The following is a 24,952-nucleotide window of genomic DNA, read 5'->3' as shown; positions in this document are numbered from 1 at the left end:
CAAATTTGTCTACGTACACACAAACACACACAAAGATATATGTATGTATCTATGTATGTATATATTAGTAACACCATTTAAGGTCGATTATAATTCCTTTTTTCTGATTTGAGTGTCAAGTGGCTTTTCCTTAGGAAATCATGGTACTTTTCTAGCGCATCTCATGAAAATAGAAATGATTTTTTGATGTGCAATAGGTTTTGATTAGACACTGGAAAGGTTAAGAAAGTAAGAAAATAATTACTTCAATCTACTTCAAATACCTCACTTGTATGATTACATTTCTATTTTGAGCTTACTGTTTCCGTAGATTTGGGTGGCATTTGAGGAGATGGATTTAGGAGGGAAAAATGAACATTTTGTTTCATCATTTTTTTCTCTTTGTTCTCTCTGTCTACTAGTGGTTGAAATAATAGAGTATAATCCTTTGAACTGATGCATTTGAGTTACATTTAATAACTGTGAGTTTCCAACATATGTGTCCTACACAACGAAGCATATGAAGTACATCTTCAAGTGGGATTGTGCGACAATCTAGCGGGCGATCATTATTATAGTGGGCGAAGAGGTTCTTAACCTGAAGGCTCCTCAATTTTTTTTTCCTTCTTAGGTTGTTTTTGTATTCCTATCTAATGCATTTGATTTGCTTCAGAATTATGGATCTCTGTTCCATTTGTGTTCTATATGTCAGGTACGGGTTCGTATCTACTGATCATGATATTGAAAGGGTTGTGAAAAAGCATGACTTGTTTAAAGGTAAGGGATGGATAGATGTATTTTCCCTAAATTTTTCTTTTGAAGAAGCCCCATTATGTTAGTCTATATAATACTATGAAAATAGGTCTTGAATCAAACAACTGTAAGATCTTTGACAATGAACCAAGTTTGTTCTTTGAGCAGATTCCTTCTTCAGAGGCATCCCAAATTTCAGAACTCTTTTATTCACGTCATCACTTGGTTCTACATCAACTGCGTCAACATAGGATCGAGAATATCTCAATTTGGCTACACTTTTAAAATATTCTTTTAATTATGAGGAATTATACATGCTCATTTAGACCCTTCTCAATAAAGTGTATTATTTTTTATAGAAATTAAAGAGGGATCTCTTAATAGGGCAAAAATATATTCAAGAAAATGCATGATGGCTAACTTCTTTGAGCCCTTATCACACATGGTTGGAATTAAATTTTATATGGTGCATGGTTTCAGCATACTAGTCGTTATGGTCTTTCAGAGCGTTGTTTTAGATTTAATAAATGGGGCTCAAAATTATGGGCTGCAATACAAAATATGTATCAAATCTTTATATTGGTAACCTCCAGAAAGGGATTTACAAAAATGGTAGCTCTAATCCTGACTTATTTTGAGTAAACAATTGGATTTTATTAAATTATTCCTTGCAAAATTCCTTTATTACTATGGTTGTTGGGGTTATTTCTATGAATATAGTTCTCTCTTCTGTTGTAGAATTGTGTTGTTTGGTGACTTTCCAGTGCAATCATCAAACCTCTAAAAGTAAGGAAATTTCTCAATAGGAAAAATTCCATCCTTTTGAAGATGAGGATCTCCTTCATGTTTCATGTAAGTAGCTCATTTGTTTTCTGAATGAATTTTTGGACCATTAAGATGAATTGATTTGCCTTAACATCACGAATATCACGCTAGACTAAGAGTACGATTTTGATTAAACATTGGTAAACTTGATAAGTGACCAAGTATGAAATCCAGGGTTGAAAAATATAAAATGGAATCCCAAGCCTCTATTTGAAAGGCCTCTTAGTGGATCTCTCAAGCACTCCTTACCAAGAGAAAATTAAAGAAAAATAGTGAAGTCTTTTTGTCCTTTGACATTAAAGCAAAGTTACTTTTAGTCAAATTTTGGAAGGATGGTTTGTTAATATGTTTTAGCAAACTTAAACTTTGTCAACTTCCTCTGTCTTCGTCCTCTTCTTTTCTCCTCATTTTTCAATTAGATTTCACTCTCTATTTTATATGCCATTTTTTATATGAGTGGGCCCTCATTCCACAACTTGTCAATAAAAGAATTACCTATAAATATAAAATTGTAAACAATTATTTAAAAAAAAATCAAAATCATAAGAAGTAAATCAATATATTGCCAGGTGAATGAATGGGAACTTGTAGGGGAAGAAAATATAAAATGAAAATAAAACATCATATTTTCTTTAGAAAAATAAAATAATGTGGTATTCAAAAGCTACATAACCAATTGCACATCGGCGTGAAGGGTTTCTCTCTTCAGCCATTTGTTGATGGCTATAATGTGAATGATGCATTTTATTTATTGCTTTATTATTTCTTTCCAAGGTACTTGGGCTCATGGTAAAAGCATAATTGCTGTTTTCAACTTATTGGCGATTGAGTTTTTATTCATTAATATATTATTGTTGCGAGAATTATTGTCACATTGAGTTATTATTACTTGTATTTAAAAGAAATAGTGAGATGAGTGAATTAAATTGTTTAGAAAATATGCTTTAGAGTAAATAGGCACTGCTTCATTGAGCACCTATGAATTTGTGATAAAAAAGTGCGAGAGACAATGTACAATGCAACAAATAAATTGGTTGATGTATAATAATGTGAGAGACAATGTACAATCCAACAAATAAATTTGGCTCATGTATAATAATGAAGACATGGGATGGGGGATTTCCATTTTTTAGAGGGTGAAAGTATTATAATTAATTGATGACAATGGTTATTGTTGATGAATGTAATTTAAGAAAAAGTTTGTATGTGCACAAGTTATCACCATCCTTAATATAATCATATCACACCTTTGAGCACATTACACATTTCAATTTAGCAATTTTAACAATATTAAATTTCATATTAATAATTGTAACAATATTAAAAAGTAAACTAGTTTCATAATCAAGTAATAATGACCATGATTATTGTTCATCCATGTGATTTAAGGAGAAATTTGTATGTATACAAATTCTAACTACCCCTAATGAAATTGTATAATACCTATCAGCATAACAAAAAAATTAATAATATCACTTTTTTATTATATTAAAACATAAACTATTAATAATATTCAATTCTAATTCTAACATAAATAGATTTATATATTTTTTACTTTAGAACCAACATAAAAGCTGTAACTTGAAAATAATAATTTTTATTGTGTTAATAATGACATGATTCATCTTGGGGGCCTTTTCTCATATAGCCTCCCACAATTGTAAATACTCTAGTGCAACATAATCTGTCATTTCCAATGATTGATGGAAAGATTTTTCCTAGTTCTTTGATGTCCAAGAAAATCAACACTGCCTGTTAGTTTTGCATGTCATTCTGTACAATTTTGCAAGAACACCCACAAGAGGAGAATTTATGTATGTTGTAGGTTCAAGCATGCTAGATTTGGTCCTGAGGTCTACAAAACGATCATATTTATCTGGGCCCCCCACTATTGCCCCAATTAGTGTGTTTGGATTGGAAGAATCTTTGTGAAACCAGTTCATAAAACCTTCAATGCATTTGATCTTCCTTGGTTGTTGATGAATGGAAACTACAGATGCTCCTCTGTGATGTGGTTGCCTTGGATATTTGGAACCGTATCCTACCATATATGAAATGCCCAGAGGATTCCTTCCTAATAAATAATCAATCTGCAAAGGATATGATTAGGATTCGTTATATTGTATGCTCCAAAATACAAAAACAGATAATGTAGTGTGCTTACTTGTAGCTTTGCGAAGCCCATAACGTCGTTGGGTTTAAAGAGAGTGTTGCCGCATGACAATGTTCGCTTCTTAGCTGATAGTAAATCACTGTATCTTGCCATCAAAAAAGCAGCACTGGTAACATATTGAGTGTTGGCGCCATCTCTAACATACAACAAACCTCCTGTAACAAAAGAATTGTATTACAGATATCACTAAGAGAATTTTGAGGGCTATGATTAGAAGAGGAGTAGTAACAGAGGATTTATATGGTTGTGACTAGAAAAAGGATTGATTGTTAGTGGTACTGGTGAAGAGATAGAGAGTTCACCTGGGGTGGTTTTAACAGAACGAATGGGACTGCCTGGAAGAAGTGAACAAACAAAGCGTTCTGCATTACTTCTATAGGCTGAGAATTGAGCTTCCCCTTGGAAATATAACTGGTTGGTGAAGTGCATAAGTTAGCTTTAAGCTAGAGTATGTTTATATTACATTTTATTTAAAAAATTGCACCAATCAGTCTACGCTTACGTCTGTTAGAAGCACTTGAACTCCAGCATATTTGAGGTCCCAGTTGAATTCATTAACATATGCCTTTACATCGTCGTGCTGGATAATATAGTTGGAATAATATGAGGATTTGGTAGCTCTGTATAGCCAAGATGCAGCCCATAGAAGCTCGTCCTGAGATCATATTTACAAGTGCATATTTTAAAAGAAAACCAAATTCTGGTTACAAGTGCATATGTTAAGAGAAAACCAAAGTCTTCTTACATTGTAGCCTGAAACAGAGCAATAAAATGGACACTCTCCTCCGTAGGTGCCCTTGTATCGATCGGCAAAGCTGAAGAGCTGAAGGGAAACATGAATGGCCGGTTAGAAAGAAGATGGATGTATAAGGTTTTTCTCAAAATGGATGGATGAAACTTGTTGATTTTGCTGTGTTAGTTAACAGCTATGTTTTCTATTTTACTTGAGCACCCAAACATACCGATTGAGAACGTTGGAGGAGAAGGTGTGAGTAACGAGGGTTTGTGAATCTGAAAACAATGGAGGAGGCAGCCAAGGCTGCGGCCGTTTCTGCTGCAATTTCTGATCCAGGGGTGTCTTTATCAATCTTGTAAAGAGATCGAGGAGTGTCCATATCTTCTGGACGCTCCCAACAATTATGGTCTGCCTGGGGATCACCCACCTATTTCATGCATCAAGATCAACCTCGTCAGTTTTTCATAATCTTGAAGAATGAATGCTGAATATTTTAGATTAGATTTCTTTACCTGAACCCATAATTCATTTGGAGTTGCACTAGCCTTGAGAAAGTAGTCAGTTCCCCATCTAATAGCGTCCCTTGCATTCTGAATCTCTCCTGCAGCTTTCAACTCTTTCCCATAATCCAGTGTGCCCCAAGCGAGTGTGGTGATAGTGAATGCCATGGGAAGCCCATATTTCACGTTATCGCCTGCATCGTAGTAACCCCCAGCTAAATCAACCTGCAGTTGAGTTGCACATAAAATTTTGTATGGAGTCAATTTGGAATGATAGTATGATCCACTTCTATTTTTATTTCTAAATAAATTGAATAGGGATTTATTTCTCCTTCTACTTACGTTTTGCAACTTCCCATCTGTGAGGCCAGAATCTCCTCTCCACTTTACTCGCTGAGATTGTGGGAGTTTACCGGATCGTTGGGCCTCTAGAAAGAGGATAGACTTAGATAGAGCATCTCTGTAATCGAATTCTCCACGAACCACCTGCCACTCACCACAAAACAGCAACAACACCACTGCCAAAAGCGCTTCCATTGCCTTGGCCATATGGATTCTCTTCTTTCTTTGATATGCAATTTAGAATTGTGCGCTAAATTTATAGACTTGTTAGTCGTGGGATAAAGCTAGTATTTATCACGAGGACTGTGTATGAGTTTCTGTTGCTGAGTAATGCATGGGAACTGCAAGATTTAGAGCATGGGACACCACAAAATAAACGATAAATACTCAGCACCTCAAACAGTTAATACGAGAAATCAGGTTGATGCCTTATATCATTTGTCTTTTTTTCGATTGTTGTTCACAAGAATTATACGTTTCACAAGATATATACGTTTTACCTTCAATTTTGATTTGTTCTTGTTCACAAGAATTATAAGTTTTAGCATTTGTTTTGATTTGTATTATTTTCCGTCTGCACCGCAATGCTACCGTTAGTAATTATCGTTGTTCGTTGATGAATAGTAAGGGAGAAAACGATTCTAATTACAGGCTAAGGCAGGTGAAAGTTTGTAGTTTGATTTAAGATATAATACTATTGTTAAAATTCGGTTTTAGGATTAATGCTTTAATATAATATACATACGTGTAGTAAGTAATTATTGTATTATATATTTGTATCAAGTATTGGAAAAATATTTTTGGTTTACATGATGTTATACTATACTTTAAAAAATACAATCTGAATTTAATTGTTTATTGTAAGGTATTTGTCAATAGTATAGTCATTATTATTCAATATTTTCAATAGGAGTTGCATAAGAGAAAAGAGAAATGAAAGTTGCAATAAGCTGGTCTTTAGCCTCATCATAGTTCTCACCACTCTAGTTCAAAAAAAGAAAAGCCATTTAGAGGACACTCCCTACTTGTATCCTCCTTTGCTTGCAGTGGCTGGTTCAAGCCTCTTCCGTAGTGAAAAGTCATTTGAAGTAAAACAAGAGTTTCTCAATAAGGAGTGGTAGGCCATATAAGACCTACTATTGTTAGATCAATCTTAGTTTCTCTAGTGCTCGCATGTTGGTTTCCTCAATCTTCTATAGTTTCTAGTTGTTTTTTATTAGATTAAGTAAGGAATGACCCCAAACCATTAGACATCCAAATAAAATGGCGTGGGAGAGAGATGCGTCTTTCATCTTTAGAGGAAAATTTCCTTTTGGAACTACTAGGATGAGGAGGCTTCTGGTCATGATCATTAGGAGAATTATACGGTGCAGTGGGGTTGAGAGTGGGGTTTTATCCAAGCAGTAATTGTAAATGGTATAAATGAAGCCCTTATATAAGGGTGGGTAAAAATCTTTAAAAGAACACTTGTCCAGGGAAGAAAATAAAAATAATGGATAACTAACAAGCTTATTATGTCTTAAGTGATTAAGAATGGGGAAATTGTACCTGTGGATTGTTACAAATTGTCCCTCCAATATGAAGTACTTTATCATATGGTAGGTAATGGATCCTCACAATAATGAAATGTTTTCTTTTCTAAATCGATTCTAGTGTCTCTTTAGTCCCTCACCATTCTCTAGAAACATTGAAATGCACTCCTCATAAGAATTTGTTTACTTATTCGAGAGACTTTTTTTCCATCACACTTCAACGCAATCACTCGGACAATAGTCTCTTCTGAAACCTCTAAATTGATACCACCCACCATAAATCTCCCACTTTTCATGCTATTCATAAACTAGGACAAGAGGTCATCATCACTACCTTTCATAATTATGAAGAATACAGTGATTCCTCTCCTATCATAGATGTCTCACACTTGTGTATTCTTTTTTAATAAGACATACAAGGTGCATTGAACAAGAAAATGTTGCCCACCACCCCCCCCCCCCCTCCCCATGTGATTGTAACTTTCTCACACCCAAGAATAGAGCTACATGCCATTGGTCTTAATTATGGCGAACATTCCAGGAACCCTATTGTGCAACCACAGTTTGGAGAGTTGATACAAGTCCTCCTTTTAAGTAGCTTACCTCATGTTGGATGGAGAAGCGTTCCTGCCACTTGGGGCCAAGGTATCATGTTTTCCTCGTTAGATGCTCCACACTCTTGGGCTTAGTTATGGTGACTGTTCCAGGTGTCTTATCGTGCTTCTTCTCCAACCCCTATTATGGTTGATTATGGGAAATGGAGTTCTATATTCTATATTTGTAGGGTTAGTACCAAAGTTTACATTGGAAAGGAAATTTATAATTAATATTCTATATTTCTTATTTTTAATTGAACATTTGATTTTAGGGAAAGATTTAGGATCATCCCAAAAGGGAACATTACACGTTGACACTAACTGGGAATAAAAAATGAAGTAAATTTAGAAGACAATTATTTAGAATTAGACTGATATGAATGGTCTAAATAGGAAACTTATTTCTAGTTTATAATACCTGCATTATTTCTATTTCTCCATTGGGTTGGAGATAAGCTAATTTTCAAAATAGATGATAAAAGGTTTTCCCATTGAGATAACCCACTTCTTGAAAGAAATTTAGAGACATATCTTGGTTCAAGTTTCACAACTTGTGATGATATCAAAGGATCATAGTGAAAGTTGAATAGTGAAATGGTTCGTCCTAAAAAATCCTCTAAGAAAGTTAGAAGTAGTAGTAACAAAGAAATTAGTAGTTGAGTATCACTCAAAAAGATTTGCAGGACAATATGAATCATCAAGAAAAATCAATTGAAAACAAAAAAGTGTAATGTTCCCAATTTTTACGTGACATTTATAATTAAATTTACGTTTATTAAGTGGTAAAAATTATTAAAAATATTTAAATGATGATTTAATGTAATTATTTTAATGTAATTATTTTAATTAAATTATATATATATATATATATATATATCACTTTATTATAATAAAGTTCTCCAAAGTATAATTAACATTTTAATCAGCTAAGACGACCTAATGTTCTAGATGCTTCTTGGAGTTCTTTATAGGGAGATTGGATGGAAGAAGAAAGGCATGATTGATTTGATGAATTTGTCTAATGCTTTACATTATCTCATCAGTGAGGACAAAAACCTTCAATCATAAGGATGGTTGGATGGAAACTTGGATCTTCCAATGGATTAGAAGATTTCCTAGCCGATAAAGGATGTTGGCTAAATTTGGGCGAAATTTTGTTAATTTATGAAGAAATCCTTGTGGATGAAGAATTGACACCCTTAGCCATGTCACAACCATTTAATTAGCCTTATTTTGTTCTGATTATTTCAGGCGAACTGACGCATGCATCATATTTAACGGACATAAGACACAACACATTCAGATGAAGCATGGTAGTGAAGATTTAAAAGACTGTCATTCTTCTCACATCATAGGAAAAGTGTTCTTCAACATGACTGAGGTGGCATCTTTCCAACATTTTTGCAAGATTACCAAGTAGTGTGGGAAATATATATTGGTAACACCATTTAAGGCCGATTATAATTCCTTCTTTCTGATTTGACTGTCAAGTTGCTTTTCCTTAGGGAATCGTGGTACATTCCTAGCGCATCTCATAAAAATGGAAATGATTTTTCGATGTGCAATAGGTTTTGATCAGATACTGGCAAGGTTAAGAAAGTAGGAAAATAATTACTTCAATCTACTTCAAATCCCTCACTTGTATGATTACATTTCTATTTTGAGCTTACTGTTTCCGTAGATTTGGGTGGCATTTGAGGAGATGGATTTAGGAGGGAAAAATGAACATTTTGTTTCATCATTTTTTTCTCTTTGTTCTCTTTGTCTACTGCTGGTTGAAATAATAGAGTATAAGCATTTGAAATAATGCATTTCAATTACATTTACTGACTGTGAGTTTCCAACTCATGTGTCCCACACAATGAAGCATATGAAGTACATCTTCAAGTGGGATTGTGCGACAATCTAGAGGGTGATCATTATTATAGTGGGCGAAGAGGTTCTTAATCTAAAGGTTCCTCAACTTTTTTTCCTTCTCAGGTTGTTTTTGTATTCCTATCTAATATATTTGATTTTCTTCAGAATTATGGATCTTTGTTCCATTTGTGTTCTATATGTCATGGTCGGGTTCATATCTATTGATCATGATAATTAAAGGGTTGTGAAAAAGCATGACTTGTTTAATGGTAAGGGATGGATAGATGAATTTTCCCTAAGAAATGCTTGAAGAGGAAGCCCCATTATGTTGGTGTATATAATACTATGGAAATAGGTCTTGAATCAAACAACTGTAAGATCTTTGACAATGAACTAGGTTTGTTCTTTAAGCAGATTTCTTTTTCAGCGGCGTCACAAATTTCAAAACTCTTTTATTCACTGCATCACCTGGTTCTACATCAACTGCGTCAACATAGGATTGAGAATATCTCAATCTGGCTACACTTTTAAAATATTCTTTTAATTATGAGGAATTCTACATGCTCATTTAGACCCTTCTCAATAAAATGTATTATTTTTTATATAAATTCAAGAGGGATCTCTTAATAGGGCAAAAATATATTCAAGAAAATGTATGATGACTGACTTCTTTGAGCCCTTATCACACATGGTTTGAATTAAATTTTATCACACAAGATCCCTCCAAGGATCAAAAACCTCTAGGCTTCCTCATAGTCGGATCTAGGGCCATCTCTGTTAGTGTTTTCCACAATTCAATTCAAATCCGCTTCCTCCTTGGTTTGCAACACCACCTGTATTTCTCCATCTTCCAGAGTATCACTTCATTGTTCCTCCTGATTGGTGTTTTTCCGTTCTCTCTCGTATTTTCCTGTTTGATCCTCTTTCCCTTCTTCAACCATCTAGTTTTTGGGTTTTTCCATGTTAGTTTTCCCATGTTGCTTGAAGGTATCAGGGATGCTAACACTTTGGGGTTCTTCTGCCATTTTTTTCTTTTTCAGCAATCTTCGGTTGCTTAGAAGGTTTTTTGGCTCTCCATTGCGTTGTCTTATCTTTCTTCTCTTTCTATTTGACGACCTGTAGAGGGCATTTTCTAGAATTATGCCTCGATTTTTTGCAGTGAAAACATGCAAAAGGGACACTTTCATATTCTATAGGTTGGATCCACTTCCCCAATCTGGAGTTAATCTTGATAGATAATGGCATATTCGTGCCTTGCATAACTCCCATACAAATCCTTGCAAAGGTAAGTATTCTTCTAGCTATTGTGATAGGATCCATAGATAAGAGTTCCCAAAAGGAACTAGCGATTCCTTTAAAACATCCTCAACCCATAACTCTAGAGGAAGGCTCGACAATCTGACCCAAACAGGAGCTTGTACAAAAAATAACTCATTTAGGTCCATCTTAGGCGACCATTTTGTGCAAGCGTAGATTTTCCAATCAAGCAAGGACCATCACAAAGCACCCTCAACATGTCTTCTTCACATGAAAATGGCATCAATAACGCACCTTTGGATATAGCCGTTATCTCCACTTGACCTTTATGCGTCCATTTATGTTTCACAAATGTCCCGACAACATCAATATTCAGCGTCGGGCACAAAATTTTTCCAACCCGAGTCATTGCCATAAGGCTAATGTTATGCTCAATTACTGGGTCTGGAACTGCAATAGAAGATCTACCCTTTTCTGGTTCTGAGATATTATGAACTGGGAGTAGCGAGGACTTTCCACTCGGTTTGACAACGAATAGAGACGTCTACGATCGACCATTGTCCCTACAAATAGGTCCCTTCCTTGGGCTGTGTCTAGCACATGATGCTCCATCCCCCCCATCAGGATCGAGAGGCTTGTCACCAGCTTTTGGGTTCCCATCCACTAGGTCCTTTCCATTTGGCTCAGAGGAATCAGGCAGTCCTGAGATCCATCCTTTCCGCCCTCCCCCTGGTTTGCTTGTCCATTGCAGGGTTTTGCCGCCTAGTCCTAATTTCAAATTCAAAGTCTCTCCCTTCTCCCGGTCCCGCATTGCTCTCTAATTTTTACTTTGATGCAAATTGTTGAACACACCATGGGGGATTAATTGAAAGAGAACCGTGCACTAGTTTGTTGTTTCTAAGAGTGATCTCACTATATATCACAATTTATATTTCAATTGTGTGAGATATTTTTCACATCAACATTTTAGATTATACTCCATCATCCATCATCAAGATGGAGGAGTTTATAAAGATAAGGAAACCACATCTACCTTCCAATGTTTAATTTCATAGCTTACCAGATAGTAGAAAAGAAGGTCAAAATAGGTTCAAACATCATAAAAAGTAGTTTAGTCCAATAACTTGTTGAAATATGTGCAAACACCTCTAAATTAGTTTTTCCCAATAACATGTTATTGCGATAAACTAATTTTAGAGGTGTTTGCACCTATTTTAACCTTGTTATGAGGTATCTAGTAAGCTGTGAAATTAAACATTGGAAGGTAGATGTGTGTTCCTTCTATCTTGTATGATGTCTTATTTGGAGCTACGATATATCATAGATCAAGCATTTGGGGTTAAATTGTATTGAGGTTCCAATTCATATAGCTGTCACGATTGGTTTAGGAAGAGGACACGAAAACCATCATGCAAGTAATTGGAGATGCTAGTTGTGCTTCAAGCCCTTTTATTCTTATGCAGCCCATATGTATTGTTTAGATTAGTTTCCTATACGTGTTGTAAAGACCAGAAGGATTTTGTTTTTGCATACTATAAGCTTCTTTTCATTCTTGGTAATTGTATGTTCTACTTGTTTTTTGCATGCTTCATTTATCCCATTTGACTATAGAGATTATTTTAAAAATTGTTAGTGCTAATCGAGGAAATGAATATGATAAAGTACTAAGTCAAGCGTGGTTCGAGGGTATTGTAATAATTGAACTTCAATAATGTTCCATCCTAGAGAAGATTCATGCATAAAAAGTTTAATTGCATATCATCTTCTTCTTGATGACAACTTGCATGAATTGTATCTAGATTATTTAGTTTTTCTTGAGCACATCATACTCATAACATCACACATTTTAGTACATTTGAGATAACATCTCATATTTAGAGCATTTGGTTAATGATCTTGAATATGTCATTTCATTTGCATCATGTCACATGTTAGTTTGAGGGTCATTCATTATGGTTAGTGTGCTTGAATCTTTGTGGTACTTGTTACTATATATCAGTTTTAATCATAACTCAAGATCAACATCAAGGTAGGCATGAATATTCAAGACTTCTTCATTAACATATTGTGGAGTTAATCTGCTTCCATCCTCTTTCCACATCAATGGGAAGTCTTTCCCACTAGGTGTTTTCTCTTTAACAACTTTGTTAGGGTTTCTTTGTAGTTTTCAAGACCCTAATCTCTTTGTATCCACCTAGTTGTGCATGGAGGGTGTTAGTGTAGATATTTTTTCTAGATAACCTTACTTGTGAATACTATGTACTTTTTATATGATTTGTTCCTGTGTGCTATCTTGTATGGTCATCACATGTCTCTATCCTAGATAGAAAACTTTCTATTCTAGATGACAAAAAATATTTCAATTTAAATTTATATCTTATTAAGTTAAATATTTCATTGAGTTAATGCATTAAGCTATTTATTTACATATTTTTTGTCTCTCACTATTGTCTCAGTTTGACTATACATGTGGTTGACTTATGTGGCTTTCTAATATTAGAGATATATTCAAAGGTTCTAGCCAATCCAAAAAAAAAATTCAATTTTTAATATGCATTGCCAAGTGTAAGCTGGTCAATGACGAGTGCAATATTATAAATGAAAAATGAATTAGGGAAAATGACATTGAGAGGGAAAAGGTGTTTTGTATAGGGTGGTCAACAGTGGCTAATGTAGGAAATTTCAGTCATTGAAATAATGGATTTGTTATGTAGGGAAAGACCTAAAAAAATAAAAAATCAATAGGGTGTTAAGGAGTAAATAACGTAAGGGTAAGAGTGAAATGAGTTGAATTTAAGGCAGTGAAATCACATGGAAATGATTGTGGACTCATTATCTGTTGTCCACAATAGTTGCATCTTTGATGAATTATTACTTGACACAATTACTAATTCCTTGCGGGAAACAATCTTGTCGTGCATTTTCCATTTTTATAGGATAATATGGTTAGATTGGAATGATCACAGAGAGGTCGATCTAAATATTTGTGTTCCCCCTAACAAAAATACAAGGACTCTAGTTCTATGTTTCTACCCTTAGCTCAAGCTACCTCTCTAGAGTCTCCCTTTTGATAAAGGAGCCTTTACATCTATATTGATACACAACACTAAAAAAATGTTTCGAAGCCTTATTAGATATATAGTGTTTTTTAGAATCCCAAATTTATAAAATAGCCCACATTAGACATATGGTTAAATTATAAAGTTGAGGTTGTGTGTCCTCCTTATATGTATGGGGAGAACATTCCTCTTTCTCTCACTTTTCCTACCCTTCATTAGAACTGGAAATCAACCCTACCTTTTATCTCTTAGGGATATTAAGGTCACCTTTCCTTTTGAGCCTCTTGATTTTAAGATCTATGATGATTGTATCTAAGATATGTCTTGGAAACTTGACTCTAGGATTATTATCTTGGAAATTATGGAAAAGCATCCTTTTTTGAAAGAGTTTTCAGGTCAATCCAAATGAAATTGGTTAAACGTTGAGTCTCCAGCTTTTGGGTTCCCATCGACTAGGTCCTTTCCATTTGGCTCAGAGGAATCAGGCAGTCCTGAGATCCATCCTTTCCGCCCTCCCCCTGGTTTGCTTGTCCATTGCAGGGTTTCCCACCTAGTCCTAATTTCAAATTCAAAGTCTCTCCCTTCTCCCGGTCCCGCATCGCTCTCTAATTTTTACTTTGATGCAAATTGTTGAACACACCATGGGGGATTAATTGAAAGAGAACCGTGCACTAGTTTGTTGTTTCTAAGAGTGATCTCACTATATATCACAATTTATATTTCAATTGTGTGAGATATTTTTCACATCAACATTTTAGATTATACTCCATCATCCATCATCAAGATGGAGGAGTTTATAAAGATAAGGAAACCACATCTACCTTCCAATGTTTAATTTCATAGCTTACTAGATAGTAGAAAAGAAGGTCGAAATAGGTTCAAACATCATAAAAAGTAGTTTAGTCCAATAACTTGTTGAAATATGTGCAAACACCTCTAAATTAGTTTTTCCCAATAACATGTTATTGCGATAAACTAATTTTAGAGGTGTTTGCACCTATTTTAACCTTGTTATGAGGTATCTAGTAAGCTGTGAAATTAAACATTGGAAGGTAGATGTGTGTTCCTTCTATCTTGTATGATTTCTTATTTGGAGCTACGATATATCATAGATCAAGCATTTGGGGTTAAATTGTATTGAGGTTCCAATTCATATAGTTGTCATCATTGGTTTAGGAAGAGGACACGAAAACCATCATGCAAGTAATTGGAGATGCTAGTTGTGCTACAAGCCCTTTTATTCTTATGCAGCCCATATGTATTGTTTAGATTAGTTTCCTATACATGTTGTAAAGACCAGAAGGATTTTGTTTTTGCATACTATAAGCTTCTTTTCATTCTTGGTAATTGTATGTTCTACTTGTTTTTTGCATGCTTCATTTATCCCATTTGACTATAGAGATTATTTTAAAAATTGTTAGTGCTAATCGAGGAAATGAATATGATAAAGTACTAAGTCAAGCGTGGTTCGAGGGTATTGTAATAATTGAACTTCAATAATGTTCCATCCTAGAGAAGATTCATGCATAAAACGTTTAATTGCATATCATCTTCTTCTTGATGACAACTTGCATGAATTGTATCTAGATTATTTAGTTTTTCTTGAGCACATCATACTCATAACATCACACATTTTAGTACATTTGAGATAACATCTCATATTTAGAGCATTTGGTTAATGATCTTGAATATGTCATTTCATTTGCATCATGTCACATGTTAGTTTGAGGGTCATTCATTATGGTTAGTGTGCTTGAATCTTTGTGGTACTTGTTACCATATATCAGTTTTAGTCATAACTCAAGATCAACATCAAGGTAGGCATGAATATTCAAGACTTTTTCATTAACATATTATGGAGTTAATCTGCTTCCATCCTCTTTCCACATCAATGGGAAGTCTTTCCCACTAGGTGTTTTCTCTTTAACAACTTTGTTAGGGTTTCTTTGTACTTTTCAAGACCCTAATCTCTTTGTATCCACCTAGTTGTGCATGGAGGGTGTTAGTGTAGATATTTTTTCTAAATAACCTTACTTGTGAATACTATGTACTTTTTATATGATTTGTTCCTGTGTGCTATCTTGTATGGTCATCACATGTCTCTATCCTAGATAGAAAACTTTCTATTCTAGATGACAAAAAATATTTCAATTTAAATTTATATCTTATTAAGTTAAATATTTCATTGAGTTAATGCATTAAGATATTTATTTACATATTTTTTGTCTCTCACTATTGTCTCAGTTTGACTATACATGTGGTTGACTTATGTGGCTTTCTAATATTAGAGATATATTCAAAGGTTCTAGCCAATCCAAAAAAAAAAATCAATTTTTAATATGCATTGCCAAGTGTAAGCTGGTCAATGACGAGTGCAATATTATAAATGAAAAATGAATTAGGGAAAATGACATTGAGAGGGAAAAGGTGTTTTGTATAGGGTGGTCAACAGTGGCTAATGTAGGAAATTTCAGTCATTGAAATAATGGATTTGTTATGTAGGGAAAGACCTAAAAAGATAAAAAATCAATAGGGTGTTAAGGAGTAAATAACGTAAGGGTAAGAGTGAAATGAGTTGAATTTAAGGTAGTGAAATCACATGGAAATGATTGTGGACTCATTATCTGTTGTCCACAATAGTTGCATCTTTGATGAATTATTACTTGACACAATTACTAATTCCTTGCGGGAAACAATCTTGTCGTGCATTTTCCATTTTTATAGGATAATATGGTTAGATTGGAATGATCACAGAGAGGTCGATCTAAATATTTGTGTTCCCCCTAACAGAAATACAAGGACTCTAGTTCTATGTTTCTACCCTTAGCTGAAGCTACCTCTCTAGAGTCTCCCTTTTGATAAAGGAGCCTTTACATCTATATTGATACACAACACTAAAAAAATGTTTCGAAGCCTTATTAGATATATAGTGTTTTTTAGAATCCCAAATTTAAAAAATAGCCCACATTAGACATATGGTTAAATTATAAAGTTGAGGTTGTGTGTCCTCCTTATATGTATGGGGAGAACATTCCTCTTTCTCTCACTTTTCCTACCCTTCATTAGAACTGGAAATCAACCCTACCTTTTATCTCTTAGGGATATTAAGGTCACCTTTCCTTTTGAGCCTCTTGATTTTAAGATCTATGATGATTGTATCTAAGATATGTCTTGGAAACTTGACTCTAGGATTATTATCTTGGAAATTATGGAAAAGCATCCTTTTGTGAAAGAGTTTTCAGGTCAATCCAAATGAAATTGGTTAAACATTGAGTCTCCAAAGGTTGACCTACTTTATTGTGCCCTCTTTTTGGTCATCTTCCACTATTTTGTTGCTATCATGAGAATCACTAATTTCTATTAGGGCTCTATTTGATTGTCCCTAAAATTCTGAACAAGTGTTGGGATTGTGTTGGAAGTAGAGATTTGTCAACTTAGTGTCTTGATTTATAACTTGCAATCAAATTTGTTATCAAAAGATACACATATAGTCCAACAAGTTATAAAGACAATTCTAATCATAATCCTAATAATTATAAATACATGTGAGTTTTCTTTGAGGATTTACCCAATGACTCATCCATGCTATGAAGCCCACGAGAGATCATATAAGGTTCCTTGAGCCTATCCATTAAGTTCAAGGACTTGAAAGTACATTTGTCATTTGACCTCCTAGCTTAACTTGAATGGACCATTTGTCTACTTTCTTTCCTTATATGCCCACATCTCGCCTCCATAATGGGATGACAAATTTGTCTACGTACACACAAACACACACAAAGATATATGTATGTATCTATGTATGTATATATTAGTAACACCATTTAAGGTCGATTATAATTCCTTTTTTCTGATTTGAGTGTCAAGTGGCTTTTCCTTAGGAAATCATGGTACTTTTCTAGCGCATCTCATGAAAATAGAAATGATTTTTTGATGTGCAATAGGTTTTGATTAGACACTGGAAAGGTTAAGAAAGTAAGAAAATAATTACTTCAATCTACTTCAAATACCTCACTTGTATGATTACATTTCTATTTTGAGCTTACTGTTTCCGTAGATTTGGGTGGCATTTGAGGAGATGGATTTAGGAGGGAAAAATGAACATTTTGTTTCATCATTTTTTTCTCTTTGTTCTCTATGTCTACTAGTGGTTGAAATAATAGAGTATAATCCTTTGAACTGATGCATTTGAGTTACATTTACTAACTGTGAGTTTCCAACATATGTGTCCTACACAACGAAGCATATGAAGTACATCTTCAAGTGGGATTGTGCGACAATCTAGCGGGCGATCATTATTATAGTGGGCGAAGAGGTTCTTAACCTGAAGGCTCCTCAATTTTTTTTTCCTTCTTAGGTTGTTTTTGTATTCCTATCTAATGCATTTGATTTGCTTCAGAATTATGGATCTCTGTTCCATTTGTGTTCTATATGTCAGGTACGGGTTCGTATCTACTGATCATGATATTGAAAGGGTTGTGAAAAAGCATGACTTGTTTAAAGGTAAGGGATGGATAGATGTATTTTCCCTAAATTTTTCTTTTGAAGAAGCCCCATTATGTTAGTCTAGATAATACTATGAAAATAGGTCTTGAATCAAACAACTGTAAGATCTTTGACAATGAACCAAGTTTGTTCTTTGAGCAGATTCCTTCTTCAGAGGCATCCCAAATTTCAGAACTCTTTTATTCACGTCATCACTTGGTTCTACATCAACTGCGTCAACATAGGATCGAGAATATCTCAATTTGGCTACACTTTTAAAATATTCTTTTAATTATGAGGAATTATACATGCTCATTTAGACCCTTCTCAATAAAGTGTATTATTTTTTATAGAAATTAAAGAGGGATCTCTTAATAGGGCAAAAATATATTCAAGAAAATGCATGATGGCTAACTTCTTTGAGCCTTTATCACACATGGTTGGAATTAAATTTTATATGGTGCATGGTTTCAGCATACTAGTCGTTATGGTCTTTCAGAGCGTTGTTTTAGATTTAATAAATGGGGCTCAAAATTATGGGCTGCAATACAAAATATATATCAAATCTTTATATTGGTGACCTCCAGAAAGGGATTTACAAAAATGGTAGCTCTAATCTTGACTTATTTTGACAAAACAATTGGATTTTATTAAATTATTCCTTGCAAAATTCCTTTATTACTATGGTTGTTGGGGTTATTTCTATGAATATAGTTCTCTCTTGTGCTGTAGAATTGTGTTGTTTGGTGACTTTCCAGTGCAATCATCAAACCTCTAAAAGTAAGGATATTTCTCAATAGGAAAAATTCCATCCTTTTGAAGATGAGGATCTCCTTCATGTTTCATGTAAGTAGCGCATTTGTTTTCTGAATGAATTTTTGGACCATTAAGATGAATTTATTTGCCCTAACATCACGAATATCACGCTAGACTAAGAGTACGATTTTGATTAAACATTGGTAAACTTGATAAGTGACCAAGTATGAAATCCAGGGTTGAAAAATATAAAATGGAATCCCAAGCCTCTATTTGAAAGGCCTCTTAGTGGATCTCTCAAGCACTCCTTACCAAGAGAAAATTAAAGAAAAATAGTGAAGTCTTTTTGTCCTTTGACATTAAAGCAAAGTTACTTTTAGTCAAATTTTGGAAGGATGGTTTGTTAATATGTTTTAGCAAACTTAAACTTTGTCAACTTCCTCTGTCTTCTTCCTCTTCTTTTCTCCTCATTTTTCAATTAGATTTCACTCTCTATTTTATATGCCATTTTTTATATGAGTGGGCCCTCATTCCACAACTTGTCAATAAAAGAATTACCTATAAATATAAAATTGTAAACAATTATTTAAAAAAAAATCAAAATCATAAGAAGTAAATCAATATATTGCCAGGTGAATGAATGGGAACTTGTAGGGGAAGAAAATATAAAATGAAAATAAAACATCATATTTTCTTTAGAAAAATAAAATAATGTGGTATTCAAAAGCTACATAACCAATTGCACATCGGCGTGAAGGGTTTCTCTCTTCAGCCATTTGTTGATGGCTATAATGTGAATGATGCATTTTATTTATTGCTTTATTATTTCTTTCCAAGGTACTTGGGCTCATGGTAAAAGCATAATTGCTGTTTTCAACTTATTGGCGATTGAGTTTTTATTCATTAATATATTATTGTTGCGAGAATTATTGTCACATTGAGTTATTATTACTTGTATTTAAAAGAAATAGTGAGATGAGTGAATTAAATTGTTTAGAAAATATGCTTTAGAGTAAATAGGCACGGCTTCATTGAGCACCTATGAATTTGTGATAAAAAAGCGCGAGAGACAATGTACAATGCAACAAATAAATTGGTTGATGTATAATAATGTGAGAGACAATGTACAATCCAACAAATAAATTTGGCTCATGTATAATAATGAAGACATGGGATGGGGGATTTCCATTTTTTAGAGGGTGAAAGTATTATAATTAATTGATGACAATGGTTATTGTTGATGAATGTAATTTAAGAAAAAGTTTGTATGTGCACAAGTTATCACCATCCTTAATATAATCATATCACACCTTTGAGCACATTACACATTTCAATTTAGCAATTTTAACAATATTAAATTTCATATTAATAATTGTAACAATATTAAAAAGTAAACTAGTTTCATAATCAAGTAATAATGACCATGATTATTGTTCATCCATGTGATTTAAGGAGAAATTTGTATGTATACAAATTCTAACTACCCCTAATGAAATTGTATAATACCTATCAGCATAACAAAAAAATTAATAATATCACTTTTTTATTATATTAAAACATAAACTATTAATAATATTCAATTCTAATTCTAACATAAATAGATTTATATATTTTTTACTTTAGAACCAACATAAAAGCTGTAACTTGAAAATAATAATTTTTATTGTGTTAATAATGACATGATTCATCTTGGGGGCCTTTTCTCATATAGCCTCCCACAATTGTAAATACTCTAGTGCAACATAATCTGTCATTTCCAATGATTGATGGAAAGATTTTTCCTAGTTCTTTGATGTCCAAGAAAATCAACACTGCCTGTTAGTTTTGCATGTCATTCTGTACAATTTTGCAAGAACACCCACAAGAGGAGAATTTATGTATGTTGTAGGTTCAAGCATGCTAGATTTGGTCCTGAGGTCTACAAAACGATCATATTTATCTGGGCCCCCCACTATTGCCCCAATTAGTGTGTTTGGATTGGAAGAATCTTTGTGAAACCAGTTCATAAAACCTTCAATGCATTTGATCTTCCTTGGTTGTTGATGAATGGAAACTACAGATGCTCCTCTGTGATGTGGTTGCCTTGGATATTTGGAACCGTATCCTACCATATATGAAATGCCCAGAGGATTCCTTCCTAATAAATAATCAATCTGCAAAGGATATGATTAGGATTCGTTATATTGTATGCTCCAAAATACAAAAACAGATAATGTAGTGTGCTTACTTGTAGCTTTGCGAAGCCCATAACGTCGTTGGGTTTAAAGAGAGTGTTGCCGCATGACAATGTTCGCTTCTTAGCTGATAGTAAATCACTGTATCTTGCCATCAAAAAAGCAGCACTGGTAACATATTGAGTGTTGGCGCCATCTCTAACATACAACAAACCTCCTGTAACAAAAGAATTGTATTACAGATATCACTAAGAGAATTTTGAGGGCTATGATTAGAAGAGGAGTAGTAACAGAGGATTTATATGGTTGTGACTAGAAAAAGGATTGATTGTTAGTGGTACTGGTGAAGAGATAGAGAGTTCACCTGGGGTGGTTTTAACAGAACGAATGGGACTGCCTGGAAGAAGTGAACAAACAAAGCGTTCTGCATTACTTCTATAGGCTGAGAATTGAGCTTCCCCTTGGAAATATAACTGGTTGGTGAAGTGCATAAGTTAGCTTTAAGCTAGAGTATGTTTATATTACATTTTATTTAAAAAATTGCACCAATCAGTCTACGCTTACGTCTGTTAGAAGCACTTGAACTCCAGCATATTTGAGGTCCCAGTTGAATTCATTAACATATGCCTTTACATCGTCGTGCTGGATAATATAGTTGGAATAATATGAGGATTTGGTAGCTCTGTATAGCCAAGATGCAGCCCATAGAAGCTCGTCCTGAGATCATATTTACAAGTGCATATGTTAAAAGAAAACCAAATTCTGGTTACAAGTGCATATGTTAAGAGAAAACCAAAGTCTTCTTACATTGTAGCCTGAAACAGAGCAATAAAATGGACACTCTCCTCCGTAGGTGCCCTTGTATCGATCGGCAAAGCTGAAGAGCTGAAGGGAAACATGAATGGCCGGTTAGAAAGAAGATGGATGTATAAGGTTTTTCTCAAAATGGATGGATGAAACTTGTTGATTTTGCTGTGTTAGTTAACAGCTATGTTTTCTATTTTACTTGAGCACCCAAACATACCGATTGAGAACGTTGGAGGAGAAGGTGTGAGTAACGAGGGTTTGTGAATCTGAAAACAATGGAGGAGGCAGCCAAGGCTGCGGCCGTTTCTGCTGCAATTTCTGATCCAGGGGTGTCTTTATCAATCTTGTAAAGAGATCGAGGAGTGTCCATATCTTCTGGACGCTCCCAACAATTATGGTCTGCCTGGGGATCACCCACCTATTTCATGCATCAAGATCAACCTCGTCAGTTTTTCATAATCTTGAAGAATGAATGCTGAATATTTTAGATTAGATTTCTTTACCTGAACCCATAATTCATTTGGAGTTGCACTAGCCTTGAGAAAGTAGTCAGTTCCCCATCTAATAGCGTCCCTTGCATTCTGAATCTCTCCTGCAGCTTTCAACTCTTTCCCATAATCCAGTGTGCCCCAAGCGAGTGTGGTGATAGTGAATGCCATGGGAAGCCCATATTTCACGTTATCGCCTGCATCGTAGTAACCCCCAGCTAAATCAACCTGCAGTTGAGTTGCACATAAAATTTTGTATGGAGTCAATTTGGAATGATAGTATGATCCACTTCTATTTTTATTTCTAAATAAATTGAATAGGGATTTATTTCTCCTTCTACTTACGTTTTGCAACTTCCCATCTGTGAGGCCAGAATCTCCTCTCCACTTTACTCGCTGAGATTGTGGGAGTTTACCGGATCGTTGGGCCTCTAGAAAGAGGATAGACTTAGATAGAGCATCTCTGTAATCGAATTCTCCACGAACCACCTGCCACTCACCACAAAACAGCAACAACACCACTGCCAAAAGCGCTTCCATTGCCTTGGCCATATGGATTCTCTTCTTTCTTTGATATGCAATTTAGAATTGTGCGCTAAATTTATAGACTTGTTAGTCGTGGGATAAAGCTAGTATTTATCACGAGGACTGTGTATGAGTTTCTGTTGCTGAGTAATGCATGGGAACTGCAAGATTTAGAGCATGGGACACCACAAAATAAACGATAAATACTCAGCACCTCAAACAGTTAATACGAGAAATCAGGTTGATGCCTTATATCATTTGTCTTTTTTTCGATTGTTGTTCACAAGAATTATACGTTTCACAAGATATATACGTTTTACCTTCAATTTTGATTTGTTCTTGTTCACAAGAATTATAAGTTTTAGCATTTGTTTTGATTTGTATTATTTTCCGTCTGCACCGCAATGCTACCGTTAGTAATTATCGTTGTTCGTTGATGAATAGTAAGGGAGAAAACGATTCTAATTACAGGCTAAGGCAGGTGAAAGTTTGTAGTTTGATTTAAGATATAATACTATTGTTAAAATTCGGTTTTAGGATTAATGCTTTAATATAATATACATACGTGTAGTAAGTAATTATTGTATTATATATTTGTATCAAGTATTGGAAAAATATTTTTGGTTTACATGATGTTATACTATACTTTAAAAAATACAATCTGAATTTAATTGTTTATTGTAAGGTATTTGTCAATAGTATAGTCATTATTATTCAATATTTTCAATAGGAGTTGCATAAGAGAAAAGAGAAATGAAAGTTGCAATAAGCTGGTCTTTAGCCTCATCATAGTTCTCACCACTCTAGTTCAAAAAAAGAAAAGCCATTTAGAGGACACTCCCTACTTGTATCCTCCTTTGCTTGCAGTGGCTGGTTCAAGCCTCTTCCGTAGTGAAAAGTCATTTGAAGTAAAACAAGAGTTTCTCAATAAGGAGTGGTAGGCCATATAAGACCTACTATTGTTAGATCAATCTTAGTTTCTCTAGTGCTCGCATGTTGGTTTCCTCAATCTTCTATAGTTTCTAGTTGTTTTTTATTAGATTAAGTAAGGAATGACCCCAAACCATTAGACATCCAAATAAAATGGCGTGGGAGAGAGATGCGTCTTTCATCTTTAGAGGAAAATTTCCTTTTGGAACTACTAGGATGAGGAGGCTTCTGGTCATGATCATTAGGAGAATTATACGGTGCAGTGGGGTTGAGAGTGGGGTTTTATCCAAGCAGTAATTGTAAATGGTATAAATGAAGCCCTTATATAAGGGTGGGTAAAAATCTTTAAAAGAACACTTGTCCAGGGAAGAAAATAAAAATAATGGATAACTAACAAGCTTATTATGTCTTAAGTGATTAAGAATGGGGAAATTGTACCTGTGGATTGTTACAAATTGTCCCTCCAATATGAAGTACTTTATCATATGGTAGGTAATGGATCCTCACAATAATGAAATGTTTTCTTTTCTAAATCGATTCTAGTGTCTCTTTAGTCCCTCACCATTCTCTAGAAACATTGAAATGCACTCCTCATAAGAATTTGTTTACTTATTCGAGAGACTTTTTTTCCATCACACTTCAACGCAATCACTCGGACAATAATCTCTTCTGAAACCTCTAAATTGATACCACCCACCATAAATCTCCCACTTTTCATGCTATTCATAAACTAGGACAAGAGGTCATCATCACTACCTTTCATAATTATGAAGAATACAGTGATTCCTCTCCTATCATAGATGTCTCACACTTGTGTATTCTTTTTTAATAAGACATACAAGGTGCATTGAACAAGAAAATGTTGCCCACCACCCCCCCCCCCCCCTCCCCATGTGATTGTAACTTTCTCACACCCAAGAATAGAGCTACATGCCATTGGTCTTAATTATGGCGAACATTCCAGGAACCCTATTGTGCAACCACAGTTTGGAGAGTTGATACAAGTCCTCCTTTTAAGTAGCTTACCTCATGTTGGATGGAGAAGCGTTCCTGCCACTTGGGGCCAAGGTATCATGTTTTCCTCGTTAGATGCTCCACACTCTTGGGCTTAGTTATGGTGACTGTTCCAGGTGTCTTATCGTGCTTCTTCTCCAACCCCTATTATGGTTGATTATGGG

General features: G+C 34.5%; 2 protein-coding genes across 2 annotated transcripts; both read right to left on the bottom strand.

Annotated features, from left to right (window-relative positions):
• Positions 1-3,299: 3,299 nt before the first annotated feature.
• On the bottom strand, positions 3,300-5,515 carry LOC131867879 (endoglucanase 16-like). Its single transcript, XM_059215560.1, has 8 exons — positions 5,309-5,515; positions 4,979-5,191; positions 4,693-4,893; positions 4,476-4,553; positions 4,233-4,385; positions 4,033-4,141; positions 3,722-3,885; positions 3,300-3,647 (listed from the first exon to the last, which is right to left on the bottom strand). The coding sequence occupies exons 1-8, from the start codon at positions 5,513-5,515 to the stop codon at positions 3,300-3,302; spliced, it is 1,473 nt and encodes a 490-aa protein (XP_059071543.1).
• A 15,140-nt stretch (positions 5,516-20,655) lies between these two features.
• Positions 20,656-22,871, bottom strand: LOC131867878 (endoglucanase 16-like). The gene is made up of 8 exons (XM_059215559.1): positions 22,665-22,871; positions 22,335-22,547; positions 22,049-22,249; positions 21,832-21,909; positions 21,589-21,741; positions 21,389-21,497; positions 21,078-21,241; positions 20,656-21,003 (listed from the first exon to the last, which is right to left on the bottom strand). The coding sequence occupies exons 1-8, from the start codon at positions 22,869-22,871 to the stop codon at positions 20,656-20,658; spliced, it is 1,473 nt and encodes a 490-aa protein (XP_059071542.1).
• Positions 22,872-24,952: the final 2,081 nt, after the last annotated feature.

Source organism: Cryptomeria japonica, unplaced genomic scaffold (assembly GCF_030272615.1).
Source record: "Cryptomeria japonica unplaced genomic scaffold, Sugi_1.0 HiC_scaffold_187, whole genome shotgun sequence".
In the NCBI taxonomy this organism is placed as follows: domain Eukaryota; kingdom Viridiplantae; phylum Streptophyta; class Pinopsida; order Cupressales; family Cupressaceae; genus Cryptomeria; species Cryptomeria japonica.
The sequence above is the reverse complement of the archived record's forward strand: the minus strand, read 5'-3'. Positions and strand labels throughout refer to the sequence as shown.

Excerpts from the sequence above, each read along its gene's own strand:
- LOC131867879 (XM_059215560.1), bottom strand. The coding sequence starts at position 5,515 with ATGGCCAAGGCAATGGAAGCGCTTTTGGCAGTGGTGTTGTTGCTGTTT. Across the intron at positions 5,192-5,308 it reads CAGATGGGAAGTTGCAAAAC|GTTGATTTAGCTGGGGGTTA; the intron begins GTAAGTAGAAGG and ends ACTCAACTGCAG. Across the intron at positions 4,894-4,978 it reads CAAATGAATTATGGGTTCAG|GTGGGTGATCCCCAGGCAGA; the intron begins GTAAAGAAATCT and ends TGCATGAAATAG.
- LOC131867878 (XM_059215559.1), bottom strand. The coding sequence starts at position 22,871 with ATGGCCAAGGCAATGGAAGCGCTTTTGGCAGTGGTGTTGTTGCTGTTT. Across the intron at positions 22,548-22,664 it reads CAGATGGGAAGTTGCAAAAC|GTTGATTTAGCTGGGGGTTA; the intron begins GTAAGTAGAAGG and ends ACTCAACTGCAG. Across the intron at positions 21,910-22,048 it reads TCCTCCAACGTTCTCAATCG|CTCTTCAGCTTTGCCGATCG; the intron begins GTATGTTTGGGT and ends GTTTCCCTTCAG.